This window comes from Topomyia yanbarensis, chromosome 3 (genome assembly GCF_030247195.1).
Source record: "Topomyia yanbarensis strain Yona2022 chromosome 3, ASM3024719v1, whole genome shotgun sequence".
NCBI lineage: Eukaryota > Metazoa > Arthropoda > Insecta > Diptera > Culicidae > Topomyia > Topomyia yanbarensis.
The window spans coordinates 314644246-314666611 of NC_080672.1; the positions used below are offsets into that span (position 1 = coordinate 314644246).

The 22366-nt window shown below is 40.7% G+C and overlaps 1 protein-coding gene across 1 annotated transcript; it reads left to right on the plus strand.

The window, feature by feature from the left end:
- The first annotated feature begins 650 nt into the window (after positions 1-650).
- LOC131688060 (uncharacterized) lies at positions 651-21554 on the plus strand. The gene is made up of 3 exons (XM_058972207.1): positions 651-784; positions 16014-20057; positions 20129-21554. The coding sequence occupies exons 1-3, from the start codon at positions 651-653 to the stop codon at positions 21552-21554; spliced, it is 5604 nt and encodes a 1867-aa protein (XP_058828190.1).
- Positions 21555-22366: the final 812 nt, after the last annotated feature.

Here is a 22366-nt window from a genome sequence, read left to right on the forward strand (position 1 = left end):
ACCGGGTGTGTTCATAACGGATTTTCAGCCTTAGTCAAAGTTGTACTTTGTAACCTTATCGATTTGATGCCGCTCACCTTAGCCCTTGCTAACGATGTGGCAACAAAAAAGCTTGCGGCGATAGCTTTTCACCGGAAAGTGCTAAAAACGCATGTTTTAACACAACTGATTGACACTCAACGCCATGTTCGGATGTCTCTTGAGCTAAGCTAATTTCCCAGTTTAGTACCGCACTGCAAAGATCGCTCCATCCCGCTCGCGTACGATCCAAGAGGACATAATTTATTGCCATACCTTGTCAAAGCATGAGAAGACATTTAAATACATCTCTACAACACACTTCACACCATCATCGGAAGCTGTAGAATTGCTAGTTTCCCGAAGCTCTTTCTGCCGCGGCCGACAAATTCGCCATAACAAAATGCCTATCCTTCGAAAAGTCTCCAACTAGCGATAAGAGGTTCCACAGGCGATGCACACTATTGCGAATGGAAAAGACAGTCAGAGACACATCACAGTGGTTAATTTTATTAGCCTAATCGTACGGTCATCCCCGCAACGTGGAAGACTTGTGCTGGGCTGTAGTCAACCTAGGCGGTAGCCAGCTGATGCCAGAAGAACACACACAGACACACATACACACACTCGAGATGCCACCGTGCGTTGCCCGTGTGCGGGATGGTGGCTGTGAAGTGCACATTATCGTGTTTATGGGATGTAAATCTGCGTTAAAAGGTGGTTTGCAGCAGTTAGCTTTAATAGTGGAAAATTTGAACGCACTTGGGTTCGTGTTTTATCGTTGTGTGTCTTGCTTGCGTGTAATGTAACCATTTGTATAGTAATTTTTATTTGCAATTGATTAGAGGAACTAAGATTCGTCGTGAAAATTGTTTTCTTTCAGAGTGTTGATTTAGAGCCGGATCATAGAAAAATTATCAAGATTTTAGGAAGTTTAATTGAGGTTTAAGAAAATAGATTCGCCATTTGATTTAAATATTATACATACTGCCGCTCTAAGCATAATTGTCCCATGTATATAGGGAATCCCATAGAACTTGGGACAAATATGCTTATAACGGCAGCATAGTGACCAAAAATATTCAGGTAGATGCAGAAAAGAAACTCGTGGACTTTACACGAATCTCATTGCAGAAATCACAAAAAAAAATTCACATTAAAAAGAGTTACTAGTAAAACTCAAACTACAACGAATTTATATGTTTTTCTATGTTTCAAATATTATAGCCTTTTTACTTTATTGTCTCACACTGTTTGGAATCATATCCCTGCCGAAGACAATCTCACCGATCTCACGTCTGGAGAAATTGGCCTCATGAAACAGTAGCATATTATCTTATCCAAACCAAAGTCAGTCCAAGCGGATGTCCGATAGTATATTACCCTTCTGGTAATAGCATACATGCTGTTACCAGAAGGTTAATATACTATCGGACTTCAGGTTCAGGCCAGGAATCAGAATATATTGGCTTAAATGGCACGTTTCCCGTATGTAGTCAATTCATCCGAAGAACTTGATATCACCCCGGGACATTTTCTTATTAGTCGTCCGCTGAATGCTTCCTGAATCCCGATTGTCTCAATGGGGAAGAGAAATTTTTATCTGAGATGGCCCACCTCACATCCATGCACACACTGATAATATAAATGCGTGAATATAGTGAAACTGATCATGCAATGCACGAGTTCATTCGTCGTTTTCTGCAACGAAGTATTTTCGTCCGACTGTGACTCAAATGAGAGAAAGCTATTAAGCCTATAAAGTACGCAAAACTTTCTGGTAGCTTTCCGGATTGTATAGTTCAAGTGCTCATTTAAACTTAGTTTTTCGTTCAATGTGACCCCATGATATTTGATAGTTGCAACTCGTTCAACCATCTCTCGATCTATTTCAACTGTTGCAGTACTTTCATACATCTTCCGCGTAGTTACAATCACATATTTGCTCTTGGAAAGGTTCAGTTTGATTTCTTTCAACTTCAACCTTCTTCCAAGTTATTTCTCATGTCGTTAATGTAAAAGATAAACAAAAGTGGTCCTAGTATACTACCCTGTGGTACACCAAGTTTTAATTTCGGCTTCCGATGTTGTAGCTCGGTTGTACCTTTTAAGTAACTACGAAACCACTCAAGAGCATTTCCTCTTACATCATATTTCTCCAACACACAAATCAGTTTACGGCGTTCGACTATTTCTAATGCTCTTTTCAAGTCAACAAAAACTGCCAAGACAACTTTTCCATTCTCAATGGCCTGCTTCCATTTCAACAATAATAGATTAAGCGCTGTTTCACACGAATGAATTTTCCGGAACCCTGATTGTTTACACAACAGCGTACCAACACCATCTACATAACCCATCAATTGTTCTTTGACGACTAAAACTTTCTCGTAGATCAGTAGCCTATTTATCGACCTGTGATCTTCTGCTCGTGATGCATTTGGAATTTTTGGAACTGGAATTATGACCGCCTTCTATCACGTTTCCGGAAATCACCTTGCCGGAGCGACTCATTGATAGCTGTTAACAGTTTATCGGCAATTATGTCAAACCCATCCACCAGCACCCGCTTAGTAACATTGTCTGATCCCGAACAATTTTTAAGTTCCGAGAAAATTTCCTTAGGGGGTTACATACCTTTTTGCTGGATAAAATTAAACAAAAATTTGAATTTATGCAAAGGTATAAAGCTATAATAATATATTTCTTGGGTCTCTATACAAATTTGGGAAAACATTCTCGAAGAGTTGTACTTTCAGATAATATAATAAAAAAAAATTCGATTTTATGAAAAATGAAAAGGTATCTAGCCCCTTAATAAAAATATACTTAGTAGCTAAATTAGACAAAATCTTCTCACAATCTGAGTGAGAAGAGATCTGAGATGAAGATTTTTTTCAATATTTTTGACGTAGGACTACGTCTTTGTTTTCGATATGGGGGTGCACGTTGCAAATTCAACAAAAATGGTATGTAACGAAAAGTGGTCCAATTTTAAACGCTTATAATTCAGCCATCTTACGGTAAATTTTCAATTTTTTTTCGCATATCGCTCAGAAATACTTCTAAGAATAGATTCCAATAGATAAAACCAAAGATTTTTGAGCTCATGGCATTAAAATTTTAAATAATGTTCAACATAGTTAAAATACCACGCATTTGCACACAGAAGGCTGCGCTTCCCTAGTCTGGCACGACAGATTTATGTACCTAACGCGCAACGCTTCTATGAATGACGTCATCATCAACTATTTAAAGAGCATATTTGGTAGGGCAAGCTCAGTTGCCTCTTGGACAGCAGGCAAAGCAGAGCACAGCGCTGCATTCTCCCACCGCCAGTGTAGCAGAGGCTAGCGTCGTGGTACTAGTTGTCTCTTTCGCACCACCCATCATCACCAGCGTTGACTCATTTTGCTTGGTGCGTATCTTCCATTCGTGTACGGACACGATGTACTGGCACAGCTTTTTGATTCAAGCACGGTAAACCGTTCGCTTGTGTAGGTATATCCAAGTGTTGCGTGTATGATAGAAATCTGAGCTTTCGTTGCGCGAAGCGAAAACCTTCGGGTTTTCTTTGCATTGTCGTCTCCATGACAGGCTAAGGAGACGAAAACTTTCTTAGCAACAAATTCACGCGAATGGATAGAAGAAAGTGCAACGAAGGCTTATTATTTACGTTTCATCAATTTATTGATTCCACGAGATTCATTTCCACTCAACCTATCCCACTTTGATTCTACCAATACATAGGTACTACAAAGCCTATTTATGAATGGATGCATTGTTACTCAAAAAATCGCTGCAAAAATGCATCTAATTCCATCCATAAAACTATTTTCGATTCTTGTATATGTTTTGCTTCGATATATGATTAAGACCACTGCATTCGCTACATTTATGTGTACTTTAGGAAAATTACAATAACGGCAAAATAAAACTATAAAGCTTGTCCTATACAAGAACTGTGACTGTATTGTCTAAAACATGATTTTTAGGTATCTGTCTGGTTGTTTACAGCATACAATAGAAAACTTTTTAAAATTTTAAAGCAGTTCCAGATATTAGTTCGGTTTTCCATCGCAGTTTTCTGTCTGCTTTCTTTAATCGGATTCGATCGCTCATTGTAAATAAAGTGACCTGATGAGCAAGACGGTTTGATTCATGAAGTGAACTATAGAAAGAAATGTTTGATTAATTATTAATCCAAATGTAATAAGAAATTAAATATTTCACATATTGCAGTCCTACGTCTACAATTCGTACAACCCCATAGGGCTGTCCCTTGTAGTTTTATTTAAAAATTTGACTAATTTTGTGAAAATCTCTCCTACAATATTTTTAGTAGGATTTGTCATTTTTAGACTATAGCCATTTGAAAAAAGTTGGTAAAAAAAAGTTTGGCCCTTTTTAAAAGACAGTCTAGATCTTTTTTGGAAAAACAAAGTATCCAAAGTGGCTTTTTGTGACAAAGTTCTCATGTACAGAAAGTTTCTTTTATATCTGAGAGGGTGCTGCCAACATTTGTTCGAGTTGGCGCGAAATTCGTCTGTTTTGATAGTAGCGTAGAATGGGGCCAAATAGGTATGGGGGTACAATAGATACAAGGTATTATATTTGCTATGTTATTGCAGAGGTCGCTCATGTTGTGCGAATTAGATACACGGTAGAGAGCATCGTTGACGACTGTCATTTCGGCTGTTACCTCTGATCAGTTGTATTAGTTACGGCGTCGTTACTGTTTTCGTGTGTTGTTCTGCGAGAACGCATTATCTTTCGTCCTCAGTACAGTACATTAGTCAATGTAAAAAAAATGTCAAGTGCGTTTTTTCTTATGTAAAACATGAGTTTTGTGTTGGTTTTTCACCCCAGGATCCGATCAGCCTATCAACAATTCAAGGTTTCGTTCGAAGCATTACATACTTGTGTGAAAGGAAAGTGCTCGTTATCAATGAAGCGCGTCAGATATTTCGCGAGTTAACAATAAAATAATTTAAGGTATTGCTAAAGTAGATAATCAAAAACAATATGACCGAAAAAAAAGAAAAAGGTACCCAAAAAATGCTCCGAATCGCAAACGTGATCGTCGCATAGCTAAGTAACCACGTGAGCTGGAATGCACAACTACAATTCCACACTCTGGCATCGACGAAGACACCGAAGAAGCCAAAGCCAAACGCAGCTACTGAAAAAACATGTTTGTTCAACATTTTTCAACATTTCATTCCGCGGTTTCATGATTTTTCACATTATTTGCCACTGCCTCATTTCATTACCTACGCCGAAAGATACGCCGCGATGTAGGCACACGTCTAGAAAATTAGCGGTGCAACTTTCATTTGAATAGTATGAATACTGCAGATTATTTAAAAATTAGTAACACCAATATTAAATGAACCCATTGACATCATTCAGGTAAGAAAATGAGGAAGTGTTGCCATGATGTGAAAAATCATGAAAGGAAGGAATGTGAAAAATCATGAAAGGAAGGAAATGTTGAAAAAAATGTAAAAAACATGCTTTTTCAGCAGCTGCATCTGGCTTTGTACTAGCGAATGACTTCTTCAGTGTCCTCGTCATCGCCAGAGTGTGGAATTGTAGTTGTGCAAAAGTTATTATTTATTCAACTAATCGTTAAGGTACGAGGAATACTTCTATACTAATGAAATTTTCTTAAGTTTTGGGATTTTATGTGATCTGTTGGACTACCATCGTGATCACCGCAAGCCTCTTAACTGAAAGTTAGTCCATCAAAGGCATCTGAGACAAGCACGGGTATGTTCCGAAACTGCTTTATTCCTACGGCACCCACTATTGTCTTCAGTTCTCGAGAATAATCACATTCATCCCATAGGATATTTAAATCCCCACCAAGGATATTTATTTTCTCCTCCGAAATAATTTCCTGTAACCAATCTTCAAACGATTTCAGGAAATCTCGATGATTCTCACTTGGTGAATCGTAAACTCGTATACGTAGATAACCGAAAACTAGAATGCTTAATGTCTACTGCCAAAACCAGTTATCGCCGGCCGTTTTGTTGGAAAATGTTTCGAATTTTAGACAATCAACTATATATATATATATATATATATATCAAAACCCCTCCAATACGCACCGATCAGGAAAATCAACTCACTGATTTCTGATATCTGATTATATTTCAGATTTCCGATTTTTGAATTCTGATTTCTGATTTCTGATTTCTGATCTCTGATTTCTAATTACTGATTTATGATTTCTGATTTCTGATTTCCGATTTCCGATTTCCGATTTCCGATTTCCGATTTCCGATTTCCGATTTCCGATTTCCGATTTCCGATTTCCGATTTCCGATTTCCGATTTCCGATTTCCGATTTCCGATTTCCGATTTCCGATTTCCGATTTCCGAATTCCGATTTCCGATTTCCAATTTCCGATGTCCGATGTCCGATTTCCGATTTCCGATTTCCGATTTCCGATTTCCGATTTCCGATTTCCGATTTCTGATTTCTGATTTCTGATTTCTGATTTCTGATTTCTGATTTCTGATTTCTGATTTCTGATTTCTGATTTCTGATTTCTGATTTCTGATTTCTGATTTCTGATTTCTGATTTCTGATTTCTGATTTCTGATTTCTGATTTCTGATTTCTGATTTCTGATTTCTGATTTCTGATTTCTGATTTCTGATTTCTGATTTCTGATTTCTGATTTCTGATTTCTGATTTCTGATTTCTGATTTCTGATTTCTGATTTCTGATTTCTGATTTCTGATTTCTGATTTCTGATTTCTGATCTCTGATTTCTAATTACTGATTTATGATTTCTGATTCTTGATTCCTGATTTCTGATTCCTGATTTCTGATTTTTCATTTCAGCAGTTTTGAAAATTGTATTACCCAAAGTAATCATTTACTTGAGCCCAGAACTAATTTTTAATATCCTTCTAGATAAAAAGGCCCAAGCACTATTAGTTCTAAAATCATCAAACAATCTAAAGAGCTTTCAAGAACAATTTGAACTCCCAGAAGCCTTCCTTCGATTGCAACAGATTACTCGTTACGTTTTTCCATCGGGCATGACATTGCATTTTCCGCAGGGACCATTCACTGATCACATAACGGCACTGCTCAAGAAACTCAGAAATAAATTGACAATTCAAATGCTTATAGAAACCTGCAAGTCATAATCGCCGTTAGCAACCAACTACGTAGTTCCCGCATGCCAGTCAACGATGACCACGTCATACCTGTAACTTTGCCCGGATCGACAGTGGTAGCTACAGCTATACAATGCGGGTTTTTAGTGAGAAAAAAAAACACAGGACAAAGCAACGGCAAAATGTACCTATTTAATCGGCCATTGACGCCATCGATAAGTGGGTATTAAAAATAAATAGTGCTAAATGTTCAAACTGATGAGATACGCCCCTATCTCTAGTGTTCAGAAGGGGTAGCAGCAGGAAAGCGAAATAACTCCAGTTGGATCCTCAAGTGATCAATCCAGCCGGCTTGCAGCCACGCCTGGCAATTCCACCCTTTCAGTAGCTGACATATGATAAATATCCAACATCCGTCAGCTCCTGACCCGATACCTTTCAACGCCACTACTAATGAGCTCCATCCCGGGACAGATCATTTGGCACAATAACCGCCAACGAGCGTCACTCACAAAGTTTATCCGTCACCTTCCTTAAGAGAACAGAGCCGCTCCGTATATAGAATCTTATTTTCAGCGTCCGTGCACCTTGATCGGTTAATTGCTTTCTCGCCAGGTCCAACGCGATTAAGATCTATGAAGACATCTTTCTGATCGATCCGATCGAGCAAGGGATTGATCATACAAACGATCAGCAATCATAGTATCACTTGTAGATCGTTATCTCTGCTTGTTATCTGTTCGTCTTATACCACTAGAAGGTCTCCTTGAACGATACGTTCATGGTTGCCAGATTCATACTGACCAATTGTAGCATTTTTGAATGGATTTGTAGAAAAAAGGTAAGAAATTTTGGCAGCACTGCACTCAACTGCAATGCTTGAGAAAACCAAACAAACTTGAGAACTAGTTCAAATGAAAGATAAATCTGTCCACGTTGGCAGCGGGTTTCTCTTTTAAATCCGGCCGGAATTGCATGGTAGCCTGGTTGTTACCTGCGAAGTAACTTGTTACCCGTTGACCACTTTTTCACTTCATTAACTGAGTCTTGTCAGTTCGGCGGGACTCTTGTAACGAGCCCAGCTCGATGTTGAACAAATTACAGTTTCACTGATTAAATTATCGCAAAGCTCAACGCGTCGCGCCACACAGTGACCGTGTTGTTTCGGTCCAACGTGTTAAGTCCTGACATTGTGCCAAATGACCAACAACGATCCGAAATAAAAAAGTCAAAATAAATTTTATCGGCAGAACCAAAGGCAGTTGAGAAGTTGGTCGTGGTTTAAACAGCTATCAGTAGCGTGGTGGTTTTCGACAGATCGTGTCAAAAGCTCATTAAAAGTTGGCAAAGGATTCTGTAACGCAACGCATGAACGCATCAAACAAGTAAATGGCACCCATTAACTGATTAACCCTGGCTAGGCTGCTAACAGAAGCCCGTTTCTGCACAGTAGTCACAGACATATGGCTGGAAAAGGGTTTTCGACGTACTGCGGTACAACAAGGGAGAAGTCGTTGGTGGTCCCATGGGACATTTTTAATTTTTGCGATTCGATTAATTTAGCGATGAATTATAGCGTTCGAGCAGATTAATTAGCGCTTTCGGCACGCAAAAGGTGATAAAGTTTTATGATTTGGGTCTAGTCTACATTTCACAGGGTAAGTAAGTGAGGCCAACTGGAAAACGACTGCTTTGTTTTCTGCAGCTGGAGATTGCATTCGGTCACGGTTTTAGCAATTATTGATTTTGTTGGCTATTTTCGGCAAATTTGAGACTAAGAGAAACGAGAGCAAATAAATTGAATGACGGATAGGTATTCTAGAGCGAATCAGTTATAGACTTAGAACGGAAAACTAGGACTAGGCAGTCTCATATGGACCTTTGCCTTCTGCTAAGTAGGAGTTGGGCGTTGCACCCAAGTCTTCCGCATGGTCTATGGTAGAACATAACTCATCATCATGTTTTACCGCCGACGCCGGCGTCGGCTAATTGCCACTTGGTCAAGTCTCCCCATAAAATCATGGTCAAGTCTCCCCAACATTAGTTATTGCGTTCAATGTCATACAAATTCTAGTAGAAACTTTTCCAGTGTTCCAATTTATGTAAAATCATTTCACTGCTTCACAAGGATTAAGATAGTATATTAGTACATAAATAGTCATTAGTAGTCGAGTAGATATGCCCATACAAAGTTTGATAAAAAATTTAAAAAAAATCATTTAATGCAAATTTATTAATCACGTAATATTTTCTGTAAAGAAAGGATTGTTCATTCCAAACTTTTAAAATTAACTTAAGGGATCGGAACAAGTATAAAAATATTTTTTTAATCAAATTCTAAGAATCGAATAGAAGACGCCACAGCCAAAAATAGAATTTTGCGCTTGGTCAAGTCTCCCCATGTTCCCCTACAGCAGCCTCTGTGCAAAGCAGTAACATGACAAAAAAAATACTTCCCCCAGTACAGCCACCAGACGCGAGCGGTACAGCTTCTTTTTCCTTAATTTACACTTTTTAATATTTTTAATCACAAACAACCACAATGAATGCGGTTCATTTAGGCCACGACCGGCATCAACGTTTTCGTGTGCGGCTCTCTCTCTCTTTCAATGTGCAGAGAACAGCGTACAACGTGAGAGGGCAAACTTTGCTGCGCCATATTCTCACCGAGCAGTCGGAGTACAGCAGCAAAACAAAAATATATTTTTCTGCTGTACGGGAAAGCGTAGTGTCTATTTTCATCATACTAAGCGGGGTACCTCACTAATTCATCAATTTCTCGGCCTACAATCAATGGTATGCGTAAAACAGTGAAATTCTCGTGTTTGAGCGCAACGAAATTTCGAATCGAGGGCCCCTATTGTTGCGCTACCATTTAACTCAATGCGTTGAACAAAGATGGCAGACACTGCTCTAACCAACGCCTTCAAATGGGTAGAGTGATAATAGAAAAATAGGCTCATCACCCTACTCGGTTTAGCTACCGTTCTGGCATGAGAAGTAGTGATGTGTCGCTGTAGCGGGCTGCACGGCTTGTGCAAATGTAAATGTGTAGTTTACCGGTACCTTTCGCATCCTTGGTAACGATACACAAAGTAAAAAAATCCGATAGTAACCTAAAAATAACATCACGTTAAGGCGATTACGATGATCACATTTAAACTGCTGATATTATGAACATGAGTCATATTACTCCACGTGTCAATTCGATAGTAACCTCAAGATAAATATATCACTATAACAACCAAATAATTTCCGAAAATCGTGACTAGGATCCTGAAATCATGAGCATAATTCGCATTTTTTTGCAAGAAACATTCGATAGTTCAGGAATAAAATGTCACGGAAACGTGATGGAAAATAATATAAATTGCGACTAAGCTCTTGAAATCATGATCATCGTTTTATTGTCGGCTCTTTTAGTTAAAATTGTTTATACAAACCAGTGTATCCCCATATTACTGTAACCTAGCCAAATATTCGAATGTAACACCAAGTATGTTTCTGGGAGGAACTTATTTTTTTGAAACACAAATAGTTTCATGAATATAAGGTTTATTATTAATAATTTTAGGAACTTGGTCACGATTTTTGTAAACCGCTGAGTGTACGATATCGTGATCTTTTTTTCATGAATTTATTAACTGACTTTTTTCTAAGTAAGAAAATTATTTAGTTTTACTCGCAGCTTACAATGGCATGAGTTACAGCTCAAGGTATTGTACGCATTGGTGATAAGGGACTCTTAATTTTACCATACTACAATATCAAACAACAACACGCATACGGTTTGTTCATCTGCAATTCATTATTTTGAGTGTTCAATATTCTGAAGCATATGTAGATACACTATATCTTCATTCTCTCATAACAAGTCGATAAAAATTTATTATTACCGTAAACAGCTCATTAAATCTAGTTTAAAATACCACAAATATTTTAGCATTTTATCTTTATGTCTTTGTCTCTTTACAGGTAAGATCCAACGCGACGACAATCAGTTGCTTTGTAAGTATGGATATATTCAAAATTACAAACTTGCGCTATGTTACGCAATCGCACCAAAGGTTTCATCAATATGGATTTTTTCACTAGTCTGAAATATGGCAATAGGGATAACATATGATAATGGCCTCTAATAGTAGTGAAGCTCAAGCCGAAACAGGTTATCTTGCCCTTCTAGGCCATCGTATCCTACAAAAAAAAGTCTCGCGGTCGCTCTAAACTACAAAATAAAATTCGCTTCAATAGGTAATAGACGAATTTCGCGCCAACTCGAACAAATGTTGGCAGCACCCTCGCAGATTTTAATGAAACTTTCTGTACATGAAGACTTTGTCACAAAAAGCCACTTTTCATACTTTGTTTTTCCAAAAATGATTTAGACTGTCTTTTGAAAAGGGTCACACTTTTTTACCATTTTTTTCAAATGGCTATAGTCTAAAAATGGCAAATTCTACAAAAAAAATTGTAGGAGTGATTTTTACAAAATCAGTCAAATTTTGTAATAAAATATTGAAAAAAAATCTTCATCCACTCCTATACCGAAAAAATCGATATTAAAAATTTAAAGACGATTTACAAAAAAACCCATCATTAATTTGGATAAAATTTTGTTCCAAGATAAGTAATTATGTTCCCTACCTCCCGTCAAAAATTCAAGTTGGGCACTTTCAAGAAAAAAAAGTTATTTGAAGAAACTTTTCCTTGTCCAAACTGAATTATTTTTTCAGTGTATTTTTATCGAAAACAAACCCAATAAAAGTCATAATCATATCAGAATCCAATTTCCCAACTGCTAGTTGCTTGATAGGTACAAAAAGTATCAGTAACCAATTTGGTATAGCATCTCGGACTGGACTGGAATGAGGCCGAAGGGATTCGTTTAACGGAGATCTGGTACTAGAACACTTAGCGCACGACCAGACAACAAGTTTAATATCGCGATAACCGCCACCATAAGCGCAAAGACCGCTCTCTACGACCCCAATGCGTCGAAGATGGGCATTCTACGTATAATGGTTGTACATGACCCGAAATATCTCCCGAATGAAGTCATGACCCTCATTCATTCTCTTGGACCACGGTTTGTTGATACCTTTGGGATTCCTGAACTTCCATCGCTCCCGAAATTTGCAATTTTCAAGCGTCCTCTGAGAAAAAATATTTAAAAATTCGTTGCAGCTACGCGATCTTTCATATATATCACCTTCTAATGCCTAAATGTCCATCTTCTCATTATCATTCTAATCCATGTGTCCGCCTTCTCATTACCCGGAATGGAGCACTGCGAAAGAACTCAAACTAAGGTAATCTGCTATAATTTTTCAGATTAAGTACTGAAAAACTCCCATGTTTTCTCCGGGAAATATAAAGGGTGCTTTCCATGCTCCATCAAACAGAGAGCCCCCTGTGACTGTAACGATATGGGCATGGTCGCTGATACGTAAATATAAAACCATCAGTTGTGTGGGGAGAACGTTGGTAGCATAGCTTCTTTTATGATTGCACTCACCACTACTGTCTTAATAATTAGTATATAAGCTATGAATAGCTGTCATCATATGACGAACGTTTCGTGTATTCCAATCACAGGATGAATCGAAGACACAACGTGGCCCTAGCCACCAAACGAAACTTTGTTTCTCTGATGATCCATCCGTTAATTCGTCGACGAACCGGTGCCGATTATCGCGTTTTTCAGCTTTCATCAAGTTTTTCATTTGCATTTGTAGCGTCGCGTATAATGGGAAAAATTCGAGCGATTCGACGTTGAAAAGTCCCTCTCGCGTACAATTTTAAGCAATCTCTGCCCACCACGAAGTAGAAGATTGTTCACGGTTGTTCGCGTCGGGTACTCGTTTCGTCTGACCTTTAAACGTAGTGCAAATGCATTGTGTAAAACCTGGGGGAAAATGTAGGTACTGAAACATAGGGACACTTGGGGTTTTTGATGTCCCATATAGAAATTCCTGCTATTTTCTAAGATTACCGACACCAGGAACCACTTACTTCGGTTTTGTAACAGCACCCTTCAAGTGACACTCTCAGGCCTTTACGAGGAAGCTTAGGAGAGAAAACAGATTTTACTTTTTCGGAAATTTATAGGCACATTAGAACATGTTCCCACAATCGGATAGTCAGACTCTCGTTCTTTAACCCATTCATGCCCATGTTGTTTGTGGACAATAACGTTTTTAAACAGCTATAACTTTTGATTAAGGCAAGATTTGCTCACAAAAGCAAGTAAGGCTAATAAGGCTTTCATTTGAGTATTAACGTTTACAAGGATCACCTCTAGAACTGAAGTTATTGCAGTTAGTCTGATTGAACTCCGATGGAGCAGTGCTGCCAGGGACCGTTTACGTTGACGACGGAAAATGAATTTTTCATATAACTTCGTTATGTTGCAATATTAGTGAAAACTGATAAAACTTATGAATTTAGACTATTTTTGGCTACGTTTTCCACGCAGTTGAACTATTGTAAATATTCTAGGAGAATTGTAGTTAGCATTGGAAGGAAAAAATTGAGCAGCTTCTAGCACTGCAAGGAAAGCACCTATCTTTACGAAAAAAGGTTTTTCGAGTTTCTTGACCCCACCGTTTTAAAGGAAAAATAGTTTTGAAACCCTGCATGCACTAGAAAAAAGTTGGGCATGAAGGGTTAATGCACAAGGAAACGTAGAAATTAGTCGTCGTCGGTGGCGTAGCGCTCTTTTGCATTTCTTATAGGACCATTCCTTGATAAAATGTTTCATTTTGTCCCCACATAATTTATATGCGGGATATGACGAGAGATCATGCGATCTCTCCACAGAAGAAAAATTTTCATGATTCACTCTGCATTTTCCACAGCGTGCCTTGTTTCTACAATAAGTCGCTGTAGGCCCAATTGCTTACAACGACGGCAGTTCATGTCTCGCGGCCCAAAAAGGCGAATAGGTTGACTAGCCACTTCCAAAAGATCAAAGTTTGCAAGAGCAGATTCGGCGAAAGGTTCGAAATGAGGCTGATGGAAAATAAGTTAGTTTCATATACTCCTTGATTTTTTCTGAACGCAATTGCTTGTGAACCAGAGTTTTCACTGGCCAAAGCAAAGGGTTCTTGAAGGAGCAAGCCTCATACTTCGCAATTAAGGCCTCTGTTGGAGACTACACCACCGATCTCTACTTTTCGGGCGGGTATATAGACAAGTGGTATTTAGTTAAATCTCGCATATATCGATGATGTTAAATGGCTTATCTTTGCCCTCATTTAAGTTTGTTATGAATATATACCAAATTCGTGACTGATACTTTTTGCATGTATCAGGCAACAAACAGTTGGGAAATTAGATTCTGAGATAATTATGACTTTCATTGTTTTATTTTCCGATATATATACACTTAAAATCAAAAATTCAGTTTGGACAAGGGAAACTTTCATATTTACCTATCTTGGTACAAAATTTCATACAAATCAAAGACGAGTTTTTTTGTAAATCGACTTTGAATTTTTAAAATCGGATTTTTATCAGTGCAGGAGTCGATAAAGACTTTTTTCAATATTTTTATTCAAAAATTTGACTAACTTTGTGAAAATCACTCTAACAACATTTTTTGTAGGATTTGTCATTTTTAGACTATAGTAATTTGAAAAAAAAATGTGGAAAAAAATTTGACCCTTTTCAAAAGACAGTCTAGATTATTTTTTGAAAAACAAAGTATGCAAAGTGGCTTTTTGTGACAAAGTCTTCATGTACAGAAAGTTTCAAATCTGAGAGGGTGCTGATAACATTTGTTCGAGTTGGCGCGAAATTCGTCTATGTAGTCTTAATATTAATAATGCAAACAAATTTCTTGTTATTAGCACATTGGAATGATGCTCGTATTTGTGCAAAATGTGACGCTGGGGTAAGGGATCATCCATGAATGACGTAGCATTATATGGGGGAGGGGAAAGTTTTGTATTTTGTGATGATGCGTGACGACAGGGGGGTAGGGGGTCATGTCATGTTACGCAGCTTTTTTAAAGGGGAATAGGGTGTTCGGGCTCACATAGTAGTTGTGTCAAATGACGGTGGCGTAGAACAGTTTTTGGAAACGCACCTAGCATTTGGCGCAACTCTTAATTGATGACAAACCTATACCGCCTAAATAGCTATTCGAGCAGTTAGTTGTATGCAAGATGTGGTACGCGAGGTGTCCACATAATCGCTTAATATATTTCATGGCAGTCCTGGTCCAACCACCGCTGAGTTTCGATCGTAAAATATATTTGAGTCCTAACGCAATAAAGTTTAATTCGATTTCGTGAAAGTTATTTGAATTTGTGCTGAAGATTACGCTCCATCCTCCAGTGATCGCGTTATGTGAATTTATGTTGATCACGTTACGTTACGTTAATTTACATCCGATGCTAGTTAATTTGATCCAGAAGTCTGAGAGTCTGTTCCGGAATTTCCCGCCCGCCGTTTTATGTGCCAGTAGAACCACCCGCCTTCCCGAACCTCATCCAACATATTTTGGTGCCGTGACCAGGATTTGGCGCTTACGACCAAGCTATCGAGCGTTCTTGAAGTTCTTTAAAGGACAGATCGCCATCTTCCAAGTATTCATCAATTGTTCTTGGCCGTTGGGCGCCATCGAAACCGTTGCAAAGCCGCGCCAGTTCGCCATTGCAATTCTGAACAATTGAACCAAGCCAAGCTGCCTTCTCCGCTAGCAGTAGTAGCTACGTATTTCTCCAGCACCTCCTGTATCCTGTTGATACCGTTGCATCCTACGCCACAGCATTTGGAACAAAATAAATACAAGGCACAAACTTGCTTTGGTCAGGTGAGGGTCTTTCCAATCCATTAAATTTATTTTGTCAGTGCTACCTGGTCATCTGTTTGTCAGGTCTGCCCTACCGCACCCGCTGCCATCAACCGCCTCACCTCTACCGAGTCCACCAGTGGCGTGTGCAAGCTAATACAAGGACCGCGCTGTACTTCTGATTACAATTATAACAATCCAAGGCATATATCCGCCTTGGTCAGATATTACCGACATACCGTGAATTCCCGATCAGCGTTTGCTACGATGGAAGGCCTTCGGACCAAGCAACAATTGACAACGAGGAGAACTACGTTGCTCGCTTCGTTGAGCCGCGCCGAGCAGTTCATGGAACGATACAATGAGGAACGGGACAAACTCGAGGCATCCATACGCTTGGAAAATTTGAACATGCTTTGGCAAGCACTGGAGGAAGTACAGACGGAATTAGAGGATGGCGAGGAAACGAATGAAGGTCTGGTGAGAAATTTAAATTTCCGTGCACATTTTGAGCCTATGCTCTTCAAAATAAAAGCTTTCCTTTGCTCTAAAATCCCTCCTCCTATCAGTTCACACAACGATCTCCCTCACAACACAAACACAGGGTCCACCTCCGCTCTTCACGGTCTAAAACTGCCTACAATCTCGTTACCGGAGTTCTCTGGCGATTATAAGGACTGGCTAGCTTTCCACGACACATTTTCCGCGCTCATACACTCGAATCCTGACGTGGCAGATATCCAAAAATTTCATTATCTACGCGCAGCTTTAAAAGGGGAAGCAGCGCAGATTGTTGAATCCATCGGAATTAGTGCCGCCAACTATAAACTGGCATGGGACTCTTTAACCAACCGATACTCCAATGAATATTTACTTAAAAAACGCCATCTTCAAGCGCTGTTTGATACTACAGAAATGGCAAGGGAGACTGCCTCAACATTGCATGCGATTGTTGATGAATTTGAGCGACATGTGAAGATTTTGGGACAATTGGACGAGCCAGTTGATTCATGGAGTACTATTCTGGAGCATCTTCTTTGCACACGTTTACACGCTGACACGTTAGCAGCTTGGGAGGATCACGCATCAACTTTAGACAAGCCCACCTACAAGTGTTTAATTGGTTTCCTTCAGCGTCGCATGCGGGTACTGGAATCGATTTCGGTCAATCAACACCATGCAATTCCATCCGCATCCTTAGCATGCATTGGTGATTCGGAAAAGACCATTCATGCAAATGTTTTGTCTCATGTAGCGACTGAGAATGTTCCGTTTAAATGCTATGTCTGCGACCAACACCACCCCTTAATAAAGTGTTCAAAGTTCGAACGGCTCCCGATAGCCGAGAAAATGAGTCTAATGAATGCCAATCACTTGTGTCTGAATTGTTTCCGTGCCGATCACTATGCGAGAAACTGTACATCCAGGTACAGTTGCAGATTTTGTAGAAGACGTCACCACTCACTCATCCATTCAGCATTTGCCGACAACTTAAGCCGAGTTAATCAAAATACTGTCCCTTCATCGTCAGGAAGTTACCCAGTAACATCGACACAAACGCGCGATGGTCCCATTAATGAATCTTCGGTGTTTTCCGCGACAACTGCCGTCAAATTAGCGAAACCTGGCCACCATTCACCGCTGCCTGATGCCGAGAAGAGTATTTTAATGCTGACGGTGGTTCTGGTTGTAGTCGATCGATATGGGAAGGAACATTTGGCTCGAGCTTTGCTGGACTGTGGTTCGCAGCCAAACATAATTTCCGAAAGAATGGTACAAATCCTTCGGTTAAAGCGAAAAAGGGCGAATGTGCTTATTCAGGGAATAGGCAACCAGCCACAACATGTAACTCAATCCGTTTCCACGCAAGTCCGGTCTCGCAAGGAAGATTTCGCGTTGGATGTGAACTTCTTGGTTTTGGAAAAGGTAACGTCAAACTTACCAGCCTGTGACGTGCTTATTGATGACTGGTGTCTTCCCGAGAAATTATTTTTGGCTGATCCAAATTTCAACAAACGAGCCGGTATTGATATGATTATCGGAAAGGAACACTTTTTCTCATGTTTTAAAACAGCTGCAAGAATTGAGCTCTCCAATTCCCTGCCGACTTTAGTGGACAGCGTCTTCGGATGGTTAGTTTCAGGAACAGCGACTGTATTTCAACCCTCACATGAAGTTTTGCATCACTCTGTTACCGCTGTTTCACTTGCTACCCTCGAGGAAAGTCTAGAACGGTTTTGGGAAACAGAAGAGCTGCCAAACCAATCCAATTATTCCATCGATGAGCAAAACTGTGAGCAGTTATATGCAGCGAATGTTGCCAGAGATTCTGAGGGAAGATACGTGGTGCGATTTCCCCGCCACCCCAACTTCGAAGAAATGCTTGGGGAGTCTAAAGCGGCTGCACAGAGACGTTTTGAATCCCTAGAGCGAAGGTTGTACCACGATGACCAGCTGCAAAAAGAATATAGTAAATTCCTTCATGAGTACATAGCCCTTGGACATATGCGCCTGGTTCCATCCCACGACAAATTTGTTTCCAACCAATGTTTCCTCCCACACCACCCGGTTGTTAAAGAGGCAAGCACGACAACCAAGCTTCGCGTCGTTTTTGACGGATCAGCCAAGACGTCATCAGGTCACTCTCTTAATGACGCACTGCTGGTAGGACCAGTAGTACAAGACGATTTACTATCAATCATTCTAAGATTTCGTACATCTCCTGTAGCATTGGTCGCGGACATCGAAAAAATGTACCGTCAAGTAAAACTAAATACCGTTGATACACCATTCCAACGTATATTATGGCGCTTCTGTCGGCAAGAACCAATACAAACTTACGAACTTCTAACAGTTACCTACGGCCTCGCTTCCTCGTCGTTTCTTGCAACTAGAACCCTCCAACAGCTTGCCGACGACGAAGGAAGGTCGTACCCCTTGGGAGGCCCAGCTCTACGTAAAGGCTTTTACGTGGATGATTTCATCGCCGGAGCTCAATCAGTGGAAGAAGCAACACAACTACGATCTGAGTTGAATGAACTGTTATCCAAAGGCGGATTTTCTCTGCGAAAATGGACATCGAACAAGCTCCAGGTTCTACAGGGCCTTTCGGCGGATGAAATTGGAACTCACTCATCTTTGAAGTTCGACAAGAATGAAACTGTCAAAGCTCTTGGCATCTCATGGGAACCTCAAAGAGACATATTGAGATTCGATACTAACATCAGCCAGAAAGGAAAGTTGACAAAGCGAGCAATACTTTCCGAAATTTCACAACTTTTCGACCCTTTGGGTCTGATCGCTCCAGTTATAATACGCGGTAAAATTCTAATGCAACACCTGTGGTTGGAGTCCTGTGGATGGGATGATGAAGTTCCCGAGAACATAGCTACGAAATGGAAACGATACTCCGAGCAGCTACCATTGCTAACTGGTTTCAGAGTGAGCCGCTATGCCGTTCTGCCGAACGCCGAGATTCAACTACACACGTTTGCAGACGCCTCCGAAACAGCCTATGGAGCATGTACATACGCAAGATCCGTCGACACTCAGTGCAACATTTCAGTACAACTGTTGGCGTCAAAATCTCGTGTAGCACCGCTCAAGCGGGTTACTCTTCCTAGGCTGGAGTTGTGTGCTGCTGATCTTGCCGCAAAACTCCATTCCAGGATAATCCAAGCACTGCAGATCAACATCGCCTCATCGTTTTTTTGGTCCGACTCCATGGTTACATTACAATGGCTGAAATCTCCACCAAACACCTGGAAAACCTATATAGCCAATCGAGTGTCGGCTATTCAGACTGCTACCCACGGAGCGCAATGGAAACATGTTGCTAGTAAGCAAAACCCAGCTGACCTAGTATCACGGGGTTTGGAGACAAGTGAACTATTAAACAGCGTAGTTTGGAAACATGGTCCCGCCTGGTTATCTCACATCCAAGAACAGTTTCCTTCATCGAGCATTCCTGATTACCCCAGCGATGGAAAAGAAAGACGAAAGGTGGTAGTTGCTAGCGCCAAAATAGAACCACTGCACAATCCCTACTTTGCACGATTTTCATCGCACAATCGACTTGTTCGCGTTACAGCTTATTGTCTCCGGTTTGCCCAAAGATGTCTCACGAAAACCCGGACGCAGTTATCCAATGAACCCCTACGTATTTCGCTTACAGTCAAGGAGTTGACAAACGCCCAATCGATTCTCAGGAGATCAAAGATTTGACAAAGGACAGAACAGTTTCCAAGCATTCCTCACTTCGACTTCTCAAGCCTTTTGTAGACCCGGAGGGAACGATAAGAGTGGGAGGGAGGTTGAGATTGTCTGAGCAGCCCTACATTCATAAACACCCAGCCCTTCTACCAAGTTTCCATCCCTATACCCGCCTCCTCGCTAAACACTATCACCTGAAACTTATGCACGGTGGTGGTCGGCTTACTCTTGCTGCCATGAGGGAGAAATATTGGCCAATAAATGGAAGACGCCTAATGAGAAGCGTTATCCGAGGGTGCTACCAATGCGCCCGAGTGAGTCCCGTTCCTGCGAGTCAATATATGGGGCAACTACCTCTAGCTCGAATTACTCCAAGCCGCCCGTTCACTGCTAGTGGAGTGGACTATGCCGGTCCAATATATTTGAAACCTATCCACAAGAGAGCAAACGCAGCGAAGGCATACATTTGTATATTTGTTTGCTTTAGTACAAAGGCCGTTCACATTGAGTTGGTAAGCGACCTCTCCACGCCAGCCTTTATAGCCGCGCTACGACGTTTCATTGCCCGGAGAGGTCGTCCAACTGACATCTTCTCGGACAACGGCAAGAACTTCGAGGGTGCCAAAAACGAGCTCGAGCAACTATACCACTGGCTCGGAGGCAACGAAGGGGAAGCCATTCAGTCACACTGCGCCAACGAAGGCATCAATTGGCACTTAAATCCGCCAAAGGCTCCCAACTTTGGCGGTTTATGGGAAGCTGCAGTGAAGGTTGCTAAAAATCATATGTACCGCCAGTTGAGAAATTCCCGTTTGTCATTCGAGGACTTGAACACAGTCCTGACAGAAATCGAAGCCGCAATGAATTCTCGACCATTGGTGCCGCTTTCCGAAGATCCGAACGATTTATCCTGCCTCACTCCGGCCCATTTTCTAATTGGGTCGACAATGCACTTCATACCAGAAACCAATATAATGGACGTTCAGATGAGCAGATTGAACCACTACCAATCCATGCAGCGTCTATTCCAGCAATTTTGGCATCATTGGCGCGGCGAGTATCTGCAAGAGATGCAAAAATGCACAAAATTAACCGGAGAAAACAATGAGCTACGTATTGGACGCCTCGTGGTTATCGTCGACGAATTTCAGCATCCAGTGAAATGGCCGCTCGCGAGAATTCTCTCCATCCATCCAGGACCGGATCAGCTTACGAGAGTTGTAACACTACGAACCGCTCGCGGCGTCCTAAAGCGGCCGATCACTAAAATTTGTTTGCTCCCTTGTGAATCCTACGACGAGTCTGCAGCAAATGGTTCAGCGCATCGTGACACCAGTGTGATGAGGCCGATAAATCACGATAATGAGCGGACGGCTTCAGTCGCTTGACGTTTACATTGATTAAGTTTTAGTTTGGTGTAGGTGTTAGTATTAGTGTGATATGATGTATTATAGTTGAAAGTAAATATTTCAAGGTGGGGGGTGATGTTCGGGCTCACATAGTAGTTGTGTCAAATGACGGTGGCGTAGAACAGTTTTTGGAAACGCACCTAGCATTTGGCGCAACTCTTAATTGATGACAAACCTATACCGCCTAAATAGCTATTCGAGCAGTTAGTTGTATGCAAGATGTGGTACGCGAGGTGTCCACATAATCGCTTAATATATTTCATGGCAGTCCTGGTCCAACCACCGCTGAGTTTCGATCGTAAAATATATTTGAGTCCTAACGCAATAAAGTTTAATTCGATTTCGTGAAAGTTATTTGAATTTGTGCTGAAGATTACGCTCCATCCTCCAGTGATCGCGTTATGTGAATTTATGTTGATCACGTTACGTTACGTTAATTTACATCCGATGCTAGTTAATTTGATCCAGAAGTCTGAGAGTCTGTTCCGGAATTTCCCGCCCGCCGTTTTATGTGCCAGTAGAACCACCCGCCTTCCCGAACCTCATCCAACATATTTTGGTGCCGTGACCAGGATTTGGCGCTTACGACCAAGCTATCGAGCGTTCTTGAAGTTCTTTAAAGGACAGATCGCCATCTTCCAAGTATTCATCAATTGTTCTTGGCCGTTGGGCGCCATCGAAACCGTTGCAAAGCCGCGCCAGTTCGCCATTGCAATTCTGAACAATTGAACCAAGCCAAGCTGCCTTCTCCGCTAGCAGTAGTAGCTACGTATTTCTCCAGCACCTCCTGT